The sequence below is a fragment of the Diaphorina citri genome, unplaced genomic scaffold (genome assembly GCF_000475195.1).
Source record: "Diaphorina citri unplaced genomic scaffold, Diaci psyllid genome assembly version 1.1 scaffold38, whole genome shotgun sequence".
Lineage (NCBI taxonomy): Eukaryota > Metazoa > Arthropoda > Insecta > Hemiptera > Psyllidae > Diaphorina > Diaphorina citri.
In genome coordinates, this window is record NW_007377475.1 from 31,552 (window position 1) to 56,134 (window position 24,583).

General features: G+C 38.3%; 1 protein-coding gene across 1 annotated transcript in view; it reads left to right on the forward strand.

Moving 5' to 3' along the window:
• LOC103512811 (adenylate cyclase type 3-like) overlaps nucleotides 1-24,583 on the forward strand; it is a 44,665-nt gene that overhangs the window by 16,836 nt on the left and 3,246 nt on the right. Inside the window, exons 3-6 of the mRNA XM_026826106.1 lie at nucleotides 3,743-3,841; nucleotides 4,694-4,837; nucleotides 7,707-7,834; nucleotides 20,259-20,417. Of these exons, the coding sequence (XP_026681907.1) occupies nucleotides 3,743-3,841; nucleotides 4,694-4,837; nucleotides 7,707-7,834; nucleotides 20,259-20,417 (530 nt within the window). The remainder of the gene's footprint in view (nucleotides 1-3,742; nucleotides 3,842-4,693; nucleotides 4,838-7,706; nucleotides 7,835-20,258; nucleotides 20,418-24,583) is intronic.

The following is a 24,583-nucleotide window of genomic DNA, read 5'->3' on the forward strand; positions in this document are numbered from 1 at the left end:
TCTCTCTCTCTCTCTCTCTCTCTCTCTCTCTCTCTCTATCTATCTTTCTCTCTCACTCACTCTACCATTAAAATTCTTTCTCTGCGTTCATTACACCCATCATTCTTATCCTCTTTCTCTCTCTTCCCTCTTCCATCTCGTTCTCACTTCCTTCTCCCCCTCCTCGGGAAAAGCTCCCCCAGCCTTGACCTTAATGTAAGCACGTCAATTATACTGGCAGGTTACAGATTAGTACCCATTTACATAGGGTAGGCAGGGCCCTTTTCAGCCCTTTTTTACGAAAATAATAGGTTTAGGCGTATAGGTAGCTAAGTTGTATTTTCCTTTCGAAATTTCCCCTCTTCTGAAGCTCGCTTCCCCTCTTTTGGCATGGTAGCGTCTGTACTAAACCACAGGAATCCAAGATGGCGCGTAACTCCCAGTTCTGCCCCCTTGAGGCCGGCCCTTTGGCAAAGGAGACTAGACCACCCCCTTGTGGAGGCTCTGTATGTATTAGGTACGGACCTACCTCCCTCACTTACACTATTCTAACCCCAACTAACTCTTATTTCAACTATTCCGAGCTAAATCGCGCCTAGTATAAATTATGATGCAAAGTGCAGCACGTGTGGTCGTGAAGAGCTTTGAAGTTTGAAGATTTGAAAAGAAGGGAAAATTTGAAAGGGTAGAAGGATTTTTACTTTGAAAGCGCGAAGAATGGACATTGAAGAAGGTAAAGGGAATTTTCAGTGACAGTGAAATCCCACTCCTAAAAGGAACACAAACAGTAATCGTTCTATCACAAAGAAGGCCAGCCTAGTTAGCTTGGAGGGTAGCGTGTCTCCCTTGAGAGCGCTAGGTCGCGGGTTCGATTCCCGCACGGGGAAGATTTAATCCTAAACGGATAGGGTTCGTTCTCGGAACGGCTGGCTTTCTCCTATCCTGTCTTCATTTTCTCTTCGATTTCGGGACGATAAGACATCCTTGGCCGCTACAGTTCCCTCTATCAAACCTCTTGAAAAAAAAGGACGATCTCCTATAAATGTCTAAATATCTACTTTTTCTTTCAAATCTCTAAAACCGATGCTGTAAGCCATGTCAGACTTTATGGCGTGAAAAAGTGAAAACAAAGAGTTCAAGATAAGTAAATCCGTACGTATTGCACGAATATCGTACCAGGCTGTGATATCGAAGCGATAGTGGAAATTGAAACGACTTTGTATTGGCGAGAGAAAGAGAAAATGAAAGAGAATGAAAAATCAAAGGGAAATTTTTTGCTGACACTAGAGGATTGGAAGTGGGTGAGTGGTATGGATGTGCGTTGAAGATATTGTTTGATGGTAAAAATGAGATTTTATTATTATTATTATTATTATTTTTTTTTTCTTTTTTTTGTCAGGAGATTAATCGCATTTTCTATTTTCGAACTTAACCTTTGATCTTGCTCTTTATTTTATTTTTATCGGGAATTCTAATGATAAATAGATTTTTTACGTAAGCTGCAAATAAATATTTTTCGACGTCTTTGAAAACAATAAATTACACCGATGTCGATGAATTTTGGACGATAATAGTTCTACCTACTCGGACGAAAGATACAATTACTTCATCAAATAGGCACCTAGGTTCTGGTATAGCTTTTAGGTGAGTATGCTATTCGCACTCAGTAGCTTTGGTCTTGAAATATTGAAGAGAACTTTCTGCGTGGTTATTACCTACATGACGTACAAACATATCCACAGGAAAAAGCTCTGCCAAGGCAAAGGTCCCGCGTGTATTCAAAAGCTTTCAAGTATTCATGTGAAAGCAAAGTTTCACGATTGCAGAATCTATGTGGCGGTTTTGGCGGTTTTCAACTATACCAACTATACGGTTAGATAAACATCATTCAATAGGATAAGGAAAGTCGTGTGATGTTCACAAAATACTCAATTTTCCTTGGTGATGGTAATTAGACTAATTAGGTATGTGTAATCAGTATGTATTAGGTACCTATAACTTCTAACAAGTCCGTTGCAGTCTCTCTCTCTCTCTTCTCTCTCTCCCTCCCTCTAGCTCCCTTCTCTAAAAGCCATCCAATTCATTCTCAACACATAGGCGGTTCTTGCCTAAATTTTTGGGGGGGCTTGATTTTGAAGGTACACCTTATTCAAAATTTTGATTTAGCTCTATGTAAAAACATCACATCATGATAAAATCCGCCCCGGGCGTACCTACTCGCAACCTATAGCGCTTACAAGGCAGCCGTGCTATAAACCAAGCTAACTAGGCTAGCCGAGATGGTTTTAGATTTCGGCAAAATCCTCTCTTATTGCACATCTATAGAACATATTCGGAATATTCGTACCAAATTTCAGCTTTATATGTAGGTGTTGAGGTTCTGGAGATATGTAGAGATTGTAGAGCGATCAGTGTGTGATAGAGAGCATCAGAGAATTGTAAATATTGTAACAACGGAGGACGGAGGTCTATTTGTCCCCAAATCGAAGAGAGAAGCAGGACAGGATAGTAGAAAGCCAGTTGTTCCGAGAACGAACCTTAATATTTGTTTAGGATAAAGTTTGTTCCGCTTATCCAAGAGAATAGAGGGAACTGTTACAACGGAGGTCCTATTGTCCTTAAATCGAAAAGAGTTTTAGAACAGAACGGGATAAGGATTTATCCTATTTAGCCAGCGAGTTCCAAGAACGAACCTTATCTGTTCACTCAATATTTACCTTTTACCTTTTCTTCTACAAAAATATATCAACGTTTACTTTCCTTTCTGATCGTTTTGGGGGAAAAAAGTCTGCGACAAAACTTGTTGGACTTTTCAAGTTTTCAGTTTTTCCACAAAATGTCTTTCCCACTTTCCATTTTTACAAAAAATGTACATTTCCCCGAAAGTCAAAGAAATCCTGAAATTCGAAAGGCACAGATAATAGGCAGGACGAGGGGGGTGGGGGGGGGGGGACGCAAAACCAAACAAAAAACTTTCTGGACGCGGCCATGAGTCCTAAAATTTTCAAATCTTTTTGTCTGAGTTGTCCTTCGCAAAAACTCATGATCTCACGAACGGAAAGTCCGAATTTGTTGAAATTTTGGTACCTATGTGGTGATACAAGGCACCCGGTGAATTTAATCATTTGTATGAATGCCTGGAAATTAATTTATGTATGCAATGTGCAACGCACAATTGAATATTTCTGCTAAAGCAATTTATTTCATTCCCTTTCGACTTCCAATTCCAAGAGGTTATATGTAGGTATTATTGCGGTTTAGTGTGTTGTCTCCATAGAATATTGAATTGGGTATTAGTGTGGTCCAATTGTCCAATCATGAGAGATTTTGAATTATGTATTAGGTACCTACTCTGGTCCAATCAGTATAGCTGCTGAATAATGTACGCATTGTGGTCCCCAATCAGCAGAAATGGTGAATTATGACTGCGGTGATGTGGTACTTATCGAGGCGTCTATTTGAGAGCTCAAACAAGAGACAAATAATTTAGTTTGCCCGGAATTGGACCCTAACTAGGAGTAATATCGATGAATTCAGCAAAATGTTGAATTTTTAATATATCTCCCTAGTAGGTACATGCTTATGCTGTTTGATGTAGGTAGGCACATTTGACACTTTACTAGATCTAGAAGTTTGAAATTGAAAGTCTAGATTTGTTTTCTTGTCTGATTGTCTTGAATTTTTGTTTGTTTCATTTACATGCTTTTTAATAGGTACCTACCTTCATACTAAAAAATAACTTTTTTTCTATTTCATGTTCCAGGAACGCCTCCTCCTGTCCGTGCTCCCAGAACACGTGGCGGTACAAATGAGACAAGATCTGGGAGATTTCTTTCTCCTAAAAGAGACTTGGTTTTCCTCAGCTTTTCATGTCCAATCTCTAGATCTTTTCTCTTTTCATCTGTATATCTGATCTTCTTTTTCAACACCAACAAGAGAGGAAGAGGTAGACCTAAGGATAAATGGGACAAAGAAATGAGTTTAGTGTGTGAACAAGTTCTTCATTTTATTTTCCTCTATTCTTTTTACTTTTTTTCTCCTTCTTTTCTTTCCCTATTTGCGTTCTAATTTTCCTTCCTTTTCGTCTTCTTTCGTCCCCATCCTACTCCTTTTTTGAAGTACCTCCTACGGTTTTGCTGATCAAAGGAAAAAATGTTTGAATATTATAAAAAAAGACTACCTCCACCACATGTAAAAGAATTTTTCCCATTTACATACGTTCTTTTATACCGTACCCTCAGGAAAGAAAAAAAGGAAGAGGAAGGGAGAGAAAGAGGTAAAAGAGGGACATAAAAAGGAGGGACAAAATGGTATAACAAAGCGAGGGATAAAGAAGGTAGGAAGGTACACAAGGTAGGTATTACCAATAAAAGGAAGGGGGAAGACAGCATTTTACGAGCTAAATTTAACTTTTTTTATCTTTCTTTGAAGATTTTTATTTATTCTTAAATTTTATTATTTATTTACTTTTATTTAGAAAGTTTTTCTACTTCAATATTATTTGGGGCTTTAAAGGGGCCAAGGAGGTATTTTTTCTCCAGTTCACTGAACTATACTAGTTACCTGATATTCTATTTTATGGGAGCTACACCCAATATAGTCTACTTCAATATTATTTGGGGCTTTAAGGGGCCAAGGAGGTATTTTTTCTCCAGTTCACTGAACTATACTAGTTACCTGATATTCTATTTTATGGGAGCTACACCCAATATAGGTCCTAATTTCCGATTCCGTTTGTTGTTTCAGCATATTGTACGCGGACATAGTCGGGTTCACTGCCATATCATCGACCTATTCTGCATCAGAGTTGGTCAAAATTCTCAACGAGCTCTTCGCTAGATTCGATAGACTGTCTGAGGTAAGTACCTGGTTTGATTCCCGGACAAGGTGAAATAATTTGACGACCTTTTTAGTCCGTCCTTCCTTTATTATTACAATAGTAATAAAAAGGTATAAGGGACGGACTATTGTATTCGCCTCGGTGTCGTCTGCGATTCCCGGACAGGGTGAAATAATTTGACGACCTTTTTTTTCACTTTTTCGAACTTTTTTTTTGCACTCCTCAAACGATTCGATAGGTAGGTAACAGATAAATTTCCCTTTCGCTCCCTTTTTTTGATGCTCTCTCTTTCCCTCTCTCTCTCTTTCTCTCTCCCTCTCCCTCTCTCTCTCTCTCTCTCTCTCTCTCTCATTAGATTCCCATTTAATGCAATAAAATTCTTGTTTCCCTCCCAGGCTCTCTCCCCCCCCCTCGGATTTACAAAGGGAAAGTTCGCAATGCAATTTAGAATGTAGGTCAGGGCTTGGAATAGGAAACGCACCCCCAGCCCCCCAATATACTCTACAGTTACCACCTCACCCACCCTCGAACAGCTCAATCAACCACCCAACTCAACGCAGATAGTGGGGGGAGAGGGGATAAAAAATGGGTACAATTTTGTAAAGCACATCCTGCCCTTTTCTACACGCCTCACCGATTCTTTGGGGTGGGAGGGGGTTGCTTTGGAGGGGAGCTTTTTTCTCGTCATATAGCCAAACATACTCACACCTTTACCATCCCCGAACCCCCTCTCTTACCGTTAACTTCACCACCCCTGTTTTCCCACAGAAAATGGGGGGAGGCTGCAAAAACACACACACAATAACAGACAAATTTCGTTTCTCCCTCCCTTTTCCCACCCGTCCCTCCCTTTTGGGTACAAATGGATTTTAATTAAAAGCTCAAGCACTTTCTCCCTGCACGCCTCCCAATTTGTTTATCCCCTCCCCTGGCCTTCTACCCCCTCTTCCCTCCCACTGTGTTCCTATCCCAAAATGAGGGAGAGAAAATATTTACCCCTCAAAAAATAAGAGGTGAATTTTGACCCGAAAAGTGCGGATTTTTCAGGCCCAGGTTGGGAGTTGGGTCACACCTATATATTTAATAAAAATGAACAACTTTTACTTTAATTGATAGTACCTACCTGTTAGGTAGTAAGTAAGTAAGAATAAAAAGAAGGAGACTAACTTTAGGTAATATTTTTATTACAACATGTCTTTTCTCGATAATCCACTCCGCTAAATTGTACAAACCTCCAAATCAATGTGAGGTTGCTTATGAATAAAAAATTAAAATTTACAAATTATACCTACCTAGGTATACCTACCGTGGACATTTTTTTTATATATAGTCATTGAAAATTGAAAAGTAATATACTTACCAAAAACTCTTTTCCCCCCCCTCATTTTCTTATCCAAAATCTTTCTCACCCTCCTTCTTTCGTCCTCTTCGTCTGTTCTCAGCTTACCCCTCTGTTCTCATCACCTGTCCTACTTCTTTCTCTCTCTCTCTCGTCTTCCTCTTCTTTTCTCATATAACATCTTTTTCTTCTTCTCCCTTCTTGTCTTTCTCCGCTTCTCTTCTCCTCCCTTCTGTTCTACCTATATCTTCTCCTCCCCCTCCTCTTCTCATTTCACATTCTTTCTCATTCCACGTTTTTTTTCTCCGTCTCATTTGAATGAATTCTCTCTCGCTCTACTTCGAAATGAATTTTGATGGAAAATATAAAGTCGCTTGATGAAAAACGAAGTCCTGATGATAATGATAGTGAATAAGAACATGGAATATTCATTATTGAGTGCTTCTTCACTTCGTCTCCTTCTTCCTATTCGTCTTCCACTCCTTCGTATTCGTCTTTCCCTTTCCCTGCATTCATCACTTTATCGTCGTCTTTTTCTTTTCCTTCTTCCACTTCCTCGTATTTGTCTCTCTTCTTCCCCTTCTTCTTCTTCTTCTTCTTCTTCCACCCATTCTATTTTGCATGCGTATTTGTCTTTTACTTCTTCTTCCTATTTTTCGTATTTGGATTCGTCTTCTTCTTCTTCTTCCTCTTCTTCTTCTTCTTCTCCTCCTCCTCCTCCTTTCTCTTTCCCTTCAGAATTGAGTACTTCTTTTATTATTTTTCATCTTTCCCTTCTCATTTTCAATCGTCTTCTTTTTTTTCTTTTTCTCTTTCTCTCCGCAATCCCCTAGACGACTTTGGTCTCTTCTTTCTCTCTCTCTCTCTCTCTCTCTCTCTCTCTCTCTCTTGGGGTGGACAAAGTGGAGGGGATGACGTGGGGTGGGAGCCCCCTCCATTTTCTAATCTTCAGTTTATCCTGAGTACACATAGACCGTCATCAAGAAACAACAGACATGATATTTACATTAGCTTCTTATAGCGTCTTCAGAAAATAACACTATAGGTCTATAGGTTCCTTTTCAGGGATTCCCAAACTAAGGTCTGCGAGAAGGTTTCAAGTGGTCCACAAGGTGGTCCCAAAAGTAGAAAAAATCAATTTTCTATTCAGGGGAAAAACTCTATTTTTCCCCTTAAGAAAAAGAAAGAAAATAAGTCCATTTTAACAGTTCAGAGCCTGGCTCAGTAAGTTGGCGACCTGAGTGGTCCGTAGGAAATCATGAAATTCAAAAGTGGTCCATGGCTTGAGCAAGTTTGGGAACCCCTGCTTTAGTTACTTGGAGCAATATGTTTGATGTGTCACGATTAGGTACATAGGTAATAGCCACTAGCTATACAACATAATTATTTTAAGAACAAGTTAAAAGTATAGGTAGTTCTTCATTTAGAAATAGGTAGGTAGGTAGGTACTTATGAACAAGGAAAGTTTGGCCGGCCTTAAATAAATAACCAACCCCTTTCGTTCCTCTCGCCCTGATATACCTCCTCCCTTTTGCTCCCATGTTCCAGAAATACCAGCAGCTCCGGATCAAAATCCTGGGGGACTGCTACTACTGTATAAGTGGCGCCCCCAAGGAGCGACCTGACCACGCCATCCTAAGTGTTCATATGGGACTATCCATGGTGAAAGCAATCAAGTAAGTAGCTACCACGTCTCAATAAAGGTAAAATAAGTAGCAACCACGTCCCAGTAGAGGTAAAATAAGTAGCTACCACGTCACAATACAGGTAAAATAAGTAGCTACCACGTCACAAAAGAGGTAAAATAAGTAGCTACCACGTCACAATAATACAGGTAAAATAAGTAGCTACCACCTAACAATAGAGGCATAATAAGTAGCTACCACGTCACAATAGAGGTAAAATAAGTAGCTACCACGTCACAATAGAGGTAAAATAAGTAGCTACCACCTCGCAATAGAGGCAAAGTAAGTAGCTACCACGTCCCAACACAAAAAGCCCACTCAGAGGCTTATATTTTTCCTAAAGGATGGTCATGAAATTAATTAACCTCCGTGGCCGAGTGAGTATTACGCTAAGCTTGCACGGTGGAGGTCCCGGGTTTATTCCCGGCGGGGTCGACGTTTTTTTGGCTCTGCTCTTGGAGTTTGGGGGCACTCAGCCTCGCGAGGACAAGTAAGTAGCTAATTTAATCTAGTAGAGACCAGTATTTGTTAGCATTTTGAGGTACCCAACAGCTCCTAGGCACAACCATCTTTTTTTTTAAAGCATTATTAGGACTTTTGATCATAAATCCCGTATTAAATTTGTGAATGTTTATTTCCCTATTTCTTTCTTCCATTTCTGTTTTTCTGTACTTTACTTTGGTTTGGCTATTTAGTCCTCGGTATAAATCTCTTTCGTATGCTTGAATTCAATAAATCTCTCACGGTTCTTACAACCCCCCTAAAAATCTCCACGCCTCTTTCTACGCCGTCTTTCTTTCCTTCGCCACAAAGAGAAAACTTTTGGTTTCGGATGAAAAATCGAGAAGAAAAGTTGGGCTTAAAAACATGTAACAAAACAAGTAGGTATAACGAAATATTTCTGTGGTAAAGATACGGTACAGCATGTTTCAAGATAAGTTTCTTTACTTTCTTTTCTTCCTCATTTCCTCCTCCTCCATTTCTTTTCCTACTCCAGTGGCGTAGGTCTTCTCCTATACTGCCCACCTTCTCTCTTCGATTTCGGGGCAATAAGACCTTAGCAGTTACAGGTCCCTCTATCAAACCTCTTAAAAAAAGCAAAATTTGGCCAATCAGATTTTTGTAATCGATGCTTAAGCACGAGTTGAGAACCAGTGTCTTTAATCATAAGAGTGTAAAGACCACTAGAACGATATTCTTTAGCTGTATTTTTTTAAACAAATAAAAAAATATATTTTATTCGTTATATTTGGTTTTTCTATTCACTTTATTTGTGTCATAAAAAAATGCAAAAAGGAGCTTACGACTAAATAGTCCGCAAGAGTGTGCTAGCAAGTAAACTCAAAATGATTTGTTTTAAGAGGATTAACAATTAATTAGATGAAAGTCACAATGAAATTAATTGATTTGTATCTCACACAAGTGTTGACACGGCTATTCAAGTTTCAAGATTTCAAATTTCAAGAATAATAAATAATAATAAATTAATTATAAAATTAAAATTGTCGCTAAAAAAAAAAAAAAAAAAAAAAAAAAAAAAAAAAAAAAAAAAAAAAGGGGGAAAAAAAAAAAAAAAAAAAAAAAAACACCACTAGTTGGAAACGTATATTAGAAAATTCTTTCATGCCTCGCAACACTTTGTCATGATTATTATCAGTAGCAATATGAGGGGGATTTGTCAGTGGTGCGTCTACGGATTTCAGTTTGGGGAGGTGGGCTGGTGGTTTGATGTGGACTGTCAAATATGGTTTGGGTCAAGGGCGATGAAATCAGTTCAAAATCAAATCATTTATTTGCATTTTCCTTTCAGAATTTCCCCTTTTCTGAAGCTCGTTTCTCCTCTTTTGGAGTGATTACGCTTGATGTACTAACCCACAGGAAATCCAAGATGGCGTGCCACCGGAATAGGGTCCTTTTCCGAAATGGTTTAGTACAGGCGCTGTCACACCAAAAGAGGGAAAATGAGCTTCAGAAGAGGGAAAATTCCGAAACGAAAATACTCGTACACCTAAACAATGATAATATAACCTTTTTACTGCCTTTTTATTATACACTTTAATCTTCTTCTTTTTTTAACTTTTCTCCCTCATCTTTTATCCACCTCTGCTTTGATATCGTCTTTCATATCTTGCATTGCCTCCTTTTTCATCTCGCATTTCCTTTCCTTCGCCGTCTTCTTCTTTTTCTTCTTCTTCTTCTTCTTCTTCTTCTTTTTCTCCTCCTCCTCCTCCTTCTTCTTTTTCCTCTTCTTCTTGTTCGCAAATTTGATCTTCGTGCATAATATTGCTTTCCGTCTTTTCATCATTATCAGCAGCTTCTCTCTCTCTCCTGATCTCATTTTCTCTCTCATCTGTTGTTATAATTTGAAATTTTCCCGTTGGCAGAATGGAAATTTAGTTGTTCTCACACTCTCTCAAACTCTCACACATACCAGAGGCTGTACATTACACCATCATTAATGTTATTTTTAGGCCGTGTTCACACTATGTTACCTTTGTTGCCGTTTCGTTTTTAAAGCCTGGTACACACGCTACCCTCTTCTCGCCCAAGCTTTGTGAAGGTTTTGATGTAGTTTGTGCTATGATGTTCATTAACAGATAGGTATTGAATTCTGACTTTTGATAGACTTAGATCTATCTTCTTCTTCCTCTGGAGATCTTTACATCACGAATAGATACATTTAATAATCTTTCTTTGATATAAGCCTCTACCCTCTGAGTTCCTTCCACATCCACAGGTCCTCCATATTGCTTTCAGCACAACACTAGTCTATTCATAATTTATATTTTATTTTTAACCCTGGAGGGTTTTTCTTCTTCCCCCTCCTCATTTTTCTCCTTCTCCTTCTTCTTCTTCTTCTTCTTCTTCTTCTTCTTCTTCTTCTTCTTCTTTTCAGAATGGAACCCTACAATTTCTCACACTCTCTCAAACTCTCACACATACCAGAGGCTGTACATTACACCATCATTAATGTTATTTTTAGGCCGTGTTCACACTATGTTCCGAAGCAGAGAGTGAAGTCACTGCATAAATGCCAAGCTCAGAGTTGCTTTATTTCAGTGAGCAATTGGGGACTTTTGCATTCGCTATCTTCGCGCCGCTGCCTCTACGCTGTTCTTGACACTCTCGTTACTGACGTAACTCTCCATTTGGCCACAAGCTAGCCGCCTCCTCGGAATAAACTCACACAGCCACACAGTGGGGGCGGTAAAAGCCAGCATGCGATCGCGCAGAGTTGGTGAACTTCACTGAGCGATTGGAAACTATTGCATTCATCTTACTAGGTGATCGCCGCTGATTGATTTCGACTTTTCGACTGAGAAAAGAATAGGTAAATTGGTACAAAGCTCACTAGCTCTTTGCCAACATTGTGGAAATATACATACCTAATATTTATTTATGTTTAGCAGTAAATACTTCCACTTTATTAAATGTTTTCTTTTACATTTTTAATAAATTATTGTTATCAGACTCGTATTTTATATTCGTAACAATAAAACTCATTCATATTCTTCATCATAAGACATTATCCAATTCGTGGGTTCATAACTGAGGCATTCACCTTTTAGTGAGACACAATAAAAATTTAATTGCTCCATTTTGAGTACTTGTACCATTAAGGGTCGATTACACTTCTTAGTGCCCTTGCTCCAGAAGGAGTGTCGATTACTAATACACTTGGCGGAAATTTTGTGCTTTTGACACCACTGGATAATTTTGAGTACTTGTACCATTAAGGGTTGATTACACTTCTTAGTGCCCTTGCTCCAGAAGGAGTGTCGATTACTAATACACTTGGCGGAAATTTTGTGCTTTTGACACCACTGGATCTTCGGGGAATTCAAGCCTTTGAGATAGGATGACCAATTAACCATGGTCTGGTAGTTCTTTATAGGAAGATCTTTTAGAAGAACAGTCTAACATTTCTAACCCCCACACGTTTAAAGCCATAGTATCTCACTTCTCCCTATACCAGGGGTTTCCAACTTCCATGTGTATGCGGGCCACATGCTACATAGGCTGGTACTTCGCGGGCCACATACAGAGGGGATGCTCCATTATCGGATTCCACCTCATAGTTAAAGAACAAAAACCAAGCCCGAGGGGGCCTACCCTAAAAGCTTCGCGGTCCACCAAAATGGTCTGGCGGGCCGCCAGTTGGAAATCGCTACCCTATACCATTTACCATACCGTCTGGTATTGGGTAACGCAATGGCTACCATTAAAATTCTTTCCCTGCGTTCATTACACCCATCATTCTTATCCTCTTTCTCTCTCTCTTCCCTCTTCCATCTCATTCTCACTTCCTTCTCCCCCTCCTCGGGAAAAGCTCTCCCAGCCTTGACCTTAATGTAAGCACGTCAATTATACTGGCAGGTTTCAGATTAGTACCCATTTACATAAGGTAGCCAGGGCCCTTTTCAGCCCTTTTTTTACGAAAACAATCTAGGTAGCTAAGTTGTATTTTCCCTTCGAAATGTCCCCTCTTCTGAAGCTCGCTTCTCCTCTTCTTGCGTGGTACTAAACCATAATAAATCAAAGATGGCGTGTAACTCCCAGTTCTGGCCCCTTGAGGCCGGCCCTTTGGCAAAGGAGACTAGACCACCCCCTTGTGGAGGCCCTGTATGTATTAGGTACGCACCTACCTCCCTCACTTACACTATCCTAACCCCAACCAACTATCAACCTCTGTACCTAACTTGCCTTACCTTCCTTCTTTTTTTTTAAGAGGTTTGACAGAGGGAACTGTAACTGCTATGGTCTGATCTTCCCGAAATCGAAGAGAGAAGGAAGACAGGACAGGAGAAAGCCAGCCGTTCCGAGAACGAACATTATCCCATCAGGATAAAATCCGCCCTTATGTGGCGTATGGTACAGGTGGGCCAATAAATGGTACGTTTTTTAGGTGGGCGAATAAATGGTACACTTACCCTATTATTGCGGTTTAGTCTGTAGACTCCATAGAATATTGAATTGGGTATTAGTGTGGTCCCATTGTCCAATCACGAGAGATTTTGAATTATGTTTTAGGTACCTACCTACTCTGGTCCAATCAGTATAGCTGCTGAATTATGTAGGCATTGTGGTCCCCAATCAGCAGAAATGGTGAATTATGACTGCGGTGATGTGGTACTTATCGAGGCGTCTATTTGAGAGCTCAAACAAGAGACAAATAATTTAGTTTGCCCGGCATTGGACCCTAACTAGGAGTAATATCGATGAATTCAGCAAAATGTTGAATTTTTAATATTAGATATCTCCCCAGTACATGCTTATGCTGTTTACTGTAGGTATAGGTACATTTGACGCCTCCTGTACATTTGACACTTTACTAGATCCAGAAGTTTGAAATTGAAAGTCTAGATTTGTTTTTCTTGTCCGATTGTCTTGAATTTTTGTTTGTTTCATTTACATGCTTCAGTACTGGTACCTACCCACATAATAAAAAATAACTTTTTTTTCTATTTCATGTTCCAGGAACGCCTCCTCCTGTCCGTGCTCCCAGAACACGTGGCGGTACAAATGAGACAGGATCTGGGAGAGAATTTTGACTCCCTCTTCAAGAAAATCTACATGAGCCGCCACGAAAATGTCAGAGATAACGACTTTGTATTGGCGAGAGAAAGAGAAAATGAAAGAGAATGAAAAATCAAAGGGAAATTTTTTGCTGACACTAGAGGATTGGAAGTGGGTGAGTGGTATGGATGTGCGTTGAAGATATTGTTTGATGGTAAAAATGAGATTTTATTATTATTATTATTATTATTTTTTTTTTCTTTTTTTTGTAGCTGTTAATGTATTTTGTCATTTGAGCAGTTTTGAGCTGAGGCTAGGCAAAAGTTCCGTTTCAATTTCACTATTTTGTAGGTATTTCGTCGAAATCTCACTGTATGTAAGTTTGAAGTTTGGTAGAAAACCTACTATTAATTTTGTGAGTTCATTCGTGTACGCGTATAGTCTTTAGTCAACAGTAAAATTTCTACATGCTCATCAATTTACTATCCCTTTTACTAACACGGTTATCGTCCTGAAAATCTAACCTATGCTACGTGCACTTACCCCACTCAAATTTTCCATGCTTATTTTTCCTTTTAGATCGGGAAAAAAAATCTCCCGACGCGGCGCGGTAAGCCTGGAAAATATTGTAAGTGCTTTTTTCCATCAATAAATAATACCAGAAATGAAAAGGAAATTAATTTCATTCTTCTCCCTTTTCTTTCCCTTCTTTCCCTGGTCTTTTGCCTCCTCTACTTCTTCTTGTTTGTTTCTTCCTCCCTATCTTCTTTTCCCGAGTAGGTAGATATCTCATTATTCCTTCATTTTTTCTCTTCTTTTCTTCGTCGTCCCCTCTTCCTCCTCTTCCTCCTCCTCCTTCTCCTTCTTCCTCTTCCGCTCCTTTTCTTGTTCTTGTTTCGTTCTCACTTCCGATCTTTTTCCAAGGTATTTCAATTTTCCTTCTTCTTCTTCTTCTTCTTCTTCTTCTTCTTCTTCTTCTTCTTCTCCTCCTCCTCCTCCTCATCTGCTTGTTCTTGTTTCGTTCTCACTTCCTATCGTTTTGCAAGGTATTTCAATATTCCTTGTTCTTCTTCTTCTCCTCATCTGCTTGTTCTTGTTTTTCTCCCTCCCCATCTTTTTCCCTCGGTATCTCATTATTTTCTCGTTTTTTCTCTTCTTTCTTTCTTCTCCTCCTCCTTATTCTTCTTCTTTTATTTTTCTGCTATCAAGATCACTGCTGCCGGTAGGAATAGCTTCCTGTCTCAAGACAGCGGAGTATTGATATTTGAAATTTTCATAAATAGTTATTTGTTCTGATAAATTTTATACAAATAGACACCTATTACCTGCCTAGGTAGGTATCTGTTGTTATCTAGGCTGCACGATGAAAAGTTTGTAGAAATATTAGATAGAAAACTAGAACACAAAAGGGAAAAAAACTGCGCTTTTTTTAATGTTCATCTTCTTTTTGGGTTTACTACCTTTATTTTACTGAAACTACCCACAATGACGTGATCCTCACCTTTTTTTCGACTCTCACGACTTGATGCAACGTTGTTTATTTTCAGAAAAAATTAAAAAATGACGTGATCTTCACCTTTTTTCGAGTCTCACGACTTGATGCAACGTTGTTTATAGGGAATCGGCACATTCTGAGTGGTGATACAGCTGATAAAGAATTCCTTTTCTAAGAAAACTTCCCGTTTGATTTCAGAATAGGCTGGCGATGAAAAGTTTGTAGAAATTAGAAATATTAGATAGAAAACTAGAACACAAAAGGGAAAAAACCTGAGTTTTTTTTTTAAAATGTTCATCTTCTTTTTGGGTTTACTACATTTATTCTACTGAAACTACCCACAATGATGTGATCTTCACCTTTTTTCGAGTCTCACGACTTGATGCAAGGTTGTTTATAGGGAATCGGCACATTCTGAGTGGTGATACAGCTGATAAAGAATTCCTTTTCTAAGAAAACTTCCCGTTTGATTTCAGATCTGTACAAATGTGATTCTTCTAGTTTCGGCCAACATCCTGGGTCAGATGTGCTATCATATGTCTGAGAAGGAACAGAGGACTGCCTTTCTGGAGACTAGGCAGTGTTTGGAGATGCGACTAGTCATTGAGGAGCAGTCTGCTGAGCAGGTGAGGATTTTTTCTTTCGAAGTATATTACTAGCAGGTGGCCCGTGCTTTATATCACGGAAAATTGATCATAACTCGACATCCGTTATTTATTTATTTTTATTAATATCTTTTTTTTTTTCAAGCGGTTTGATAAAGGAAACTATAACTGCGGTCATATCGTCCCGAAATAAGAGAGAATTAAGGACACTTACAGGACAGGAGAAAGCTAGCCGTTCCGAGAACGAACATCACATCCTAAAAAGCCTAAAACATATTTAATAATAAAACTCATATTAAGTCTGTAATATTCTCAGAAATTCCCATTTTGCTTACGCCTCAGGCATTTTTAAAACGTTTTTCCCACCCTCTAACTCCCCAACCGTTCCTACCCTTCCCTCCTTCTCCCATTCTTCCCTAGGCTCGAGATAAAATTGCATCCTGAAGAACTGAAAATATTTACCAGAAAATGAGGGAGAGAAAATATTTACCCCTCAAAAAATAAGAGGTGAATTTTGAGCCGAAAAGTGCGGATTTTTCAGGCCCAGGTTGGGTCACACCTATATATATTTAATAAAAATGAACTTTTACTTTCATTGATAGTACCTATTAGGTAGTAAGTAAGTAAGAATAAAAAGGAGACTAACTTTAGGTAATATTTATTACAACATGTCTTTTCTCGATAATCCACTCCGCTAAATTGTACAAACCTCCAAATTAATGTGAGGTTGCTTATAAATAAAAAATTAAAATTTACAAATTATACCTAGGTATACCTAACGTGGACATTTTTTTATATAGGTAGTCATTGAAAATTGAAAAGTAATATAGGTACCTACCAAAAACTCTTTTCCCCCTTATTTTCTTATCCAAGATCTTTCTCCCCCTCCTTCTTTCGTCCTCTTCGTCCATTCTCAGCTTACCCCTCTGTTCTCATTACCTCTCCTACTTCTCTCTCTCTCTCTCTCTCTCTCTCTCTCTCTCTCTCTCTCTCTCTCTCTCTCTCCCTCTCCCCCCCACAAAAAAAAAAAAAAAAAAAAAAAAAAAAAAAAAAAAAAAAAACTAGGGTGCCGGCAGCCCAATCGGGTGACTGGGTTCCCTTTTCTCATATAACATCTTTTTCTTCTTCTCCCTTCTTCTCTTTCTCCGCTTCTCTTCTCCTCCCTTCTGTTCTACTTATATCTTCTCCTCCCCCTCCTCTTCTCATTTCACATTCTTTCTCATTCCACGTTTTTTCTCCGTCTCATTTGAATGAATTCTCTCTCGCTCTACTTGGAAATGAATTTTGATGGAAAATATAAAGTCGCTTGATGAAAAACGAAGTCCTGATGATAATGATAGTGAATAAGAACATGGAATATTCTTTTTCTCCGTCTCATTTGAATGAATTCTCTCTCGCTCTACTTCGAAATGAATTTTGATGAAAAATATAAAGTCGCTTGATGAAAAAAGAAGTCCTGATGATAATGATAGTGAATAAGAACATGGAATATTCATTATTGAGTGCTTCTTCACTTCGTCTCCTTCTTCCTATTCTTCTTCCACTCCTTCGTATTCGTCTTTCCCTTTCCCTGCGTTCATCACTTTATCGTCGTTTTTTACTTTTTTTATTTTCCTTCTTCCACTTCCTCGTATTTGTCTCTCTTCTTCCCCTTCTTCTTCTTCCACCCATTCTATTTTGCATGCGTATTTGTCTTTTACTTCTTCTTCTTCCTCTTTTTCGTATTTGGATTCGTCTTCTTCTTCTTCTCCTCCTCCTCCTCCTCCTCCTCCTCCTCCTCCTCCTTTCTCTTTCCCTTCAGAATTGAGTACTTCTTTCATTCTTTTTCTTCTTTCCCTTCTCATTTTCAATCGTCTTCTTTTTTTTTCTCTCTTTCTCTCCGCAATCCCCTAGACGACTTTGGTCTCTTCTTTCACTCTCTCTCTCTCTCTCTCTCTCTCTCTCTCTCTCTCTCTCTCTCTCTCTCTCTCTCTCTCTCTCTCTCTCACAGCTCCTACACAACCATCTTTTTTTTTAAAGCATTATTAGGACTTTTGATCATAAATCCCGTATTAAATTTGTGAATGTTTATTTCCCTATTTCTTTCTTCCATTTCTGTTTTTCTGTACTTTACTTTGGTTTGGCTATTTAGTCCTCGGTATAAATCTCTTTCGTATGCTTGAATTCAATAAATCTCTCACGGTTCTTACAACCCCCCTAAACTTGTTAGACACATTTGAAAGGAAAGAAAAGAACGTCACAATTTTCTGTCATCCTTTTTTCTTTCTGAAAGTGGCAGGTATAGCTTTGACAAACAAGCTTTATCGCTGTACGTAGGTAGATTCCCATTAGGTAGCAAACATAAAATGTTTTCAGTTGAACGAATAATGGCATTTAGCTTTGTTAAAGGAGCAACTTTCAGTCGGGTCCACGAAGTGAGTTTAAACTTAAACTCGGTTTAAGTTAAACTTACTCTTGTATTGAGCAACCTTATTTGCTGAATCATATTGCTCAATCCAAGAGTTTAACTTAAACGGAGTTTAAACTCACTTTCTGGACCCCTCCCTGCATCGTAATTTATTTCGTTCTAAATTCCTTTCAACCAGTGTCGACTTTGGTTATTTTATTTTATTCTCCTTTTCAATCTTCTAAAAAAATTTCCGGTGCAGTTTGTTATTCCAAGGCGCTGCATGTGAAATCGAAAAACATAATGTATTAATGACTGAAGTTTAAACTGTCGGATGGAAGAATCTGATTGGTCGATTTAAACCAATCAGAGATTTTTTTAATCTAATAACCGTTTTCTTAAACCACGTTCAAATTCAGATTGTGGTCTTCGTCCATCAAACAAACAACGTTTTCGTGTTTGAAAACGTGACGTAGGCATCACATTCACTGGGGAGCAGGTTTGATGGGGTAGAGCTGAAATTTGCATAGTCGAAAGTCGAAATAAATGTCTCAGACAACTTGGGGAGAAAAATATTCTAAAAATGGAAAGGAAAGAAAAATCCTTCTAAATAGGAAAAATCCCTGAGAAAGAATCTCTTTCGTCAGCATCAAAGAAAACTTCTTATCAATTGATTTGATGGCGACAATATCATGGAGGTAAAAAGGATCAAAGGAGTTGGGATTTTTTTTTTTCATAGTCTGCGGGGAGAAAAAATCTCGAAATAAAAATATACGAAAATCGTACGAAAAGGGAAAGATAGAGAGTATAAAGAGATACAAAAGATGAAGGGATATAATAGAATAAGGAAAGGAAAGTGAAAAGTAAAAATCTGGTGTGAACATCACACGACTTTCCTTATCCTATTGAATGATGCTTATTTTTATGTTCTATTGTAACTTTTACAATATTTCTAACCGTTTAGTCAGTATAGCTGAAAACCGCCAAAAAACGGTCGAAATCTGTCCAAAAGCGGTCAAAATACCGCCAAGCGCAGCAAAGGGATATAAATATGACATGGTAATCCGTGAGGTTTTATTTAGGGTCCGCGTATATCATATTTTCTCTTCTTCTTCTTCTTCTTCTTCTTCTTCTTCTTCTTCTTTTCTTCTTTTCTCCTATTTTTATTCTCTTCCCAGTTTGCTTTCTGTCTTTCTCCTAAAAAAAAGACTTGGTTTTCCTCAGCTTTTCATGTCCAATCTCTAGATCTTTTCTCTTTTCATCTGTATATCTGATCTTCTTTTCCAACACCAACAAGTTCTTCATTTTATTTCCCTCTATTCTTTTTACTTTTTTTCTCCTTCTTTTCTTTCCCTATTTGCGTTCTAATTTTCCTTCCTTTTCGTCTTCTTTCGTCCCCATTCCCCTGAAAATCTCCACGCCTCTTTCCACGCCGTCTTCCTTTCCCTCCCTCCTTCGCCACAAAGAGAAAACTTTTGGTTTCGGATGAAAAATCGAGAAGAAAAGTTGGGCTTAAAAACATGTAGGTACCTAACAAAACAAGTAGGTATAACGAAATATTTCTGTGGTAAGATACGGTACAGCATGTTTCAAGATAAGTTTCTTTACTTTCTTTTCTTCCTCATTTCCTCCTCCTCCATTTCTTTTCCTACTCCAGTGGCGTAGGTCTTCTCCTATACTGCCCACCTTCTCTCTTCGATTTCGGGGCAATAAGACCTTAGCAGTTACAGGTCCCTCTATCAAACCTCTTAAAAAAAGCAAAATTTGGCCAATCAGATTTTTGTAATCGATGCTTAAGCACGAGTTGAGAACCAGTGTCTTTAATCATAAGAGTGTAAAGACCACTAGAACGATATTCTTTAGCTGTATTTTTTTAAACAAATAAAAAAATATATTTTATTCGTTATATTTGGTTTTTCTATTCACTTTATTTGTGTCATAAAAAAATGCAAAAAGGAGCTTACGACTAAATAGTCCGCAAGAGTGTGCTAGCAAGTAAACTCAAAATGATTTGTTTTAAGAGGATTAACAATTAATTAGATGAAAGTCACAATGAAATTAATTGATTTGTATCTCACACAAGTGTTGACACGGCTATTCAAGTTTCAAGATTTCAAATTTCAAGAATAATAAATAATAATAAAGTCTACGAACCCTGTTGTCAAACGTGCTGCGAAGGCCTCTAACACCGTTGTCAAACGTACCCTTAAGTCCCTAAGACAAGAGAATACCTAAGGCCTTTAACCCTGTTGCTTAGATGTAGGGGCAACTGCCCCAAGGGATGGGTTAAGCTTATACTAATCTACGAACCCTGTTGTCAAACGTGCTGCGAAGGCCTCTAACACCGTTGCCAAACGGACGGCTCGACGCGCGATCACTTTAATTTTAGTACAGTGCTTGTAACATGTGCAGGTATGTTCAACAGACCACCAATTCCCCGGTGGACATGCGGGTGGGGATTCACACTGGGGCGGTGCTGGCGGGGGTGCTGGGACAGCGACAGTGGCAGTTCGATGTGTACTCCAAGGACGTGGAGCTGGCCAACAAGATGGAGCAGAGTGGGCTGCCGGGGTAAGTGAAAGACGATTTTACCTATTTTCCCTTAAATGATTTTCATAATTAAAAAGAATTATTTTAAAAAAAAGACCCAAGATAGAATCTGAGCTGTTTCCTCCTCAGTAAACGGGTTACTTTCTGGTGTTCTCGTGTTGACCCAGCACCTAAATGGGAAGTATTGTGTCTCTTCTCGCCCATCTGATGAGAGGCATCTTTCCCCTTAAATGATTTTCATAATTAAAAAGAATTATTTTTTTAAAAAGACCCAAGATAGAATCTGAGCTGTTTCCTCTTCAGTAAACACAAACTGTATTAGCAGCTCGTTTGCTAAAGTTTTAGACGAGGAGGCTGAATCCTTCAAGTTTATTGAAAATCATTTCTGTAATTGCCAAGGTCTTATCACAAACTTTAGCAGCTCGTTTGCTAAAGTTTTAGACGAGGAGGCTGAATCCTTCAAGTTTATTGAAAATCATTTCTGTAATTGCCAAGGTCTTATCGTTCCGAAATCGAAGACAGGATGGGGAAAAGCCAGTCGTTCCGAGAACGATCCTTATCCATTCGGGATTAAGCCTGGGTGCTGCTTTTATTGTCTATCTGGATTATTTTTTTTTACTTTTGAATTAAAACATGTTTTTCATTTTTTGTTCATCGGGGGAATAGAACTATACCTTTTTTTTCTATCGGGGGAATAAAATCATACTCTTCTGGCTTCAAATTTTGCAATCGGGGGAATCGGTATAAAATGGGGGGAATTGAATGCTGTCCACCGTACTTACATTTGATGAAAAAAGCCCTAGGTAATTTCCATATTTATTAAGGAATCGGTATAAAATGGGGGGAATTGAATGCTGTCCACCGTACTTACATTTGATGAAAAAAGCCCTAGGTAATTTCCATATTTATTATAGGGCCTGACAATGACAGGCCGTCCCTTTTGAATCCAACCCACTCACCTCTCGGACCCTTTTATTGTCCTAATTATTCATCCCGGACTCTTCCTGTGACGAGACAAAGGGCATCAAAAGCCAAAAGTCTCGTAATTCGAAACACTAAAAAAAACCATGGAGCTTCATTTGAAAAAGGGCACACCGCTGCGAGGTCGAGTTGAAACATTAAAACATTTGACTCCGAAGGATGAAGGATTTTCGTCAGTTTTTCCCCCTTTTTTCCCTCGTCTCTCCCTTTTTCCCTCTCCCCTGTTTTTCTTCCCTTTTTTTTCCCTCCCCCTCCCCCCTTTTTTGTAGAACAAAAAATGTTATCTCTCGAAATCCCGGGACTTGCCCTGGCGGCCGGCGGGGAGTTCCCAATTGTTTCCCTTTTTCAGAATTTTTCTCCCCGCAAGTTTTTTGCAGCTCTTCTTTTTCCCACCATTATTTGCTGCTCTGGTTGGTGCTCGCTTAAATTTCAGTGTTTATTCGAGCAATTTTGAATTCTCTGTGTAGTGTTTAGATTTGAGTAAATCTGCTAGATGTGTAATCTTCAAGGGTTTTGTGTTTTTTCAGATGGTTGCTAACTTTTGTTTTTCCCTTCAGCTGGTCTAATACATATTAATTATGACTGCATTATGATTTAGCTTAAACAGACAATAACATCTGCATTAGACAGCTGGATGTGTAATCTTCAAGGGTTTTGTGTTTTTTCAGATGGTTGCTAAATCTTGTTTTTCCCTTCAGCTGGTCTAATACATATTAATTATGACTGCATTATGATTTAGCTTAAACAGACAATAACATCTGCATTAGACAACCTAGTTAGCTTGAAGGGTAGGGCTTCTGCCTTGTAAGCGCTAAGTTGTGGCTTCAATTCCCACACGGGGCCAGCTGGTCTAATACATATTAATTATGACTGCATTATGATTTAGCTTAAATAGACAAAAACATCTGCATTAGACAACCTAGTTAGCTTGAAGGGTAGGGCTTCTGCCTTGTAAGCGCTAAGTTGTGGCTTCAATTCCCACACGGGGTGAACTACCTATGTCCTAAACAGATAAGGTTCGTTCTCGGAACGGCTGGTTTTCTCCCATCCTCTCCTTCTTCTCTCTTTGATTTCGGGACCATAAGACCTCCGTTGTTACAGTACCTTCTATCAAACCTGTTTTTTCTTCTTCTTCTTCTTCTTCTTCTTCTTCTTCTTCTTCTTCTTCTCCTTCTTCTTCTTCTCCTTCTTCTCCTTCTTCTTCTTCTCCTCCTCCTCCTTTTTCTTCTTCTCCTTCTTCTTCCTCCTTTTCTCCTTCCTCCTTTAAAAGAGTTTAGGTGTCTCACGCTGGCCAATAATTTGTGCCTCCGGTGTTGCTTCTCTTGAATAATAAAAACCCCTAGGAGTGTACCCGAGCATACAAACTTGAAAGGAAAAACTTTTTGTTTTCTTTTTAGGAACAAAATGAAACAAAAGTTTTTTCTGCTCTCAAAACGTGTTGTATAAGAAAATACGCACCTTGCGAGCGATATGGCCACCTGAAATCTACTTTTCAGGTGCAAACCCCAGGGGTTTTATAAGAGCTAATAAAAATGGAAGAAAAAAGAGCTTATAATATATATAAAAATAATAATAATTATGAAAGTGGCAATTAAGAAGGTATTAAGATGAAGTGGGGCATACCTAATAATTTAGATTCTACATAGGTAATTAATTACGAGGTAGTTGACAATAATTACGAGATAATAATTTTATTGGTATTGAAACTTCAAACACAGTCGCAAGATAACAGGATTTTTTACGCGGAAAACCTCTCCCAAAATTATCTTTCTGTGGATTGATTAGCCCTTCCTTAACTTTAATATTGACGAAAAAATATACATACTTAGTACTTACACCATGAACATTGATACATCAAAGATTTACAGAGATACAGAGACGGAAAAAAAAACCTCTTGGAAAAAAATTTACAAAATTACTTTCGTAACTTTTTCATCTCTTCACAAAGTCAAACTTAAGCCTGATTAGCGATTAATCAAGAGTAAACAATCTAAAATATTCTAAAACGACCCCCCACCGATCCACCGAATGAATAAAGTGCCTGCTTCGACATTTTAAAACTCCAGAGCTTTTTTTTAAAGGAGAAGAAGAAGAAATAAAGGGAAAAAAAGTTCTGCAAGCATTTTTTTTTTTTTTGCACCCAAAGTTTAGCGAGAAACAAAAGATTCAACTGGGGACGCTGCAGGATAGGTACCTACTTGGTTACCTAGATAGATACCTAATATCCTCCCTATGTACCTATAGGTACCTGTCTTGTGGTTATGTTTATTTTATTTGAATTTACCTGGAAGCTGGCACCAGAATGGACGATTTCACAATGAACGAATTCAAAAATGAATACATCGGAGTGCACGTGTGTTTGTGTTGCACCTTAAATTGTTGATCTGCCCCAGATCCTAAGTGCCCAAAGAAGAAAAGCGTGAAAGTTCATCAAAATGAGGTGCTTACATATTATAAGGTATAGCTGGAAAGATCGTGGGAACCTGAGGACTTGTGCTTATGCTTATTCTTTAAAAGCAGAGAGAACCCTTTGAAGAACTACCAGCTAGATAGACTGGTTCTGGTTAGGGTTAACTGTTCTCCTCCCTGTTTATAGTATCACAGCCAGACGCTAGTCTCTGTTTTTCCTGCGCCAGATCTTGTATAGCTAGAAAGTCAAAGTCAAAATATTGTGTGGCCAAATAATAATAATAATAATAATAATAATAATAATAATAATAATAATAATAATAATAATAATAATAATAATAATAATAAGAAGAAGAAGAAGAAGAAGAAGAAGAAGAAGAAGAAGAAGAAGAAGAAGAAAGATAAAACAAATAAGTTGTACCTACCATCCATCTACCTTTATCTCAACATTCTCAACCACACAAGAAATGTCTAACAAATAATGAACAATTTATTTAAAGCTCTCAGCTCAGAATTCACGGAAATCCCACCATGTAGCTCACATATTGCTTGGGATTTGCTTCATCCCGAATCCCACGAACTATCCCAAGGGTAAGCTCATTATTCCGCCCACTGATTTGTTTCTAGATCTCAGTATCATGTTGGATTTTCACAATGAAGGGGTTTTGTTCAAAAAGGGTCTTGAAAAAATACAATTTGAGTTTAGTTTTGAGGAAAACAGCGTTAAACTATCAGAGTTAAAGTTTTCGTTTTTGTTTTGTTTTTTTTTTTTTTTTTTTTTTTTTTTTTTTTTTTTT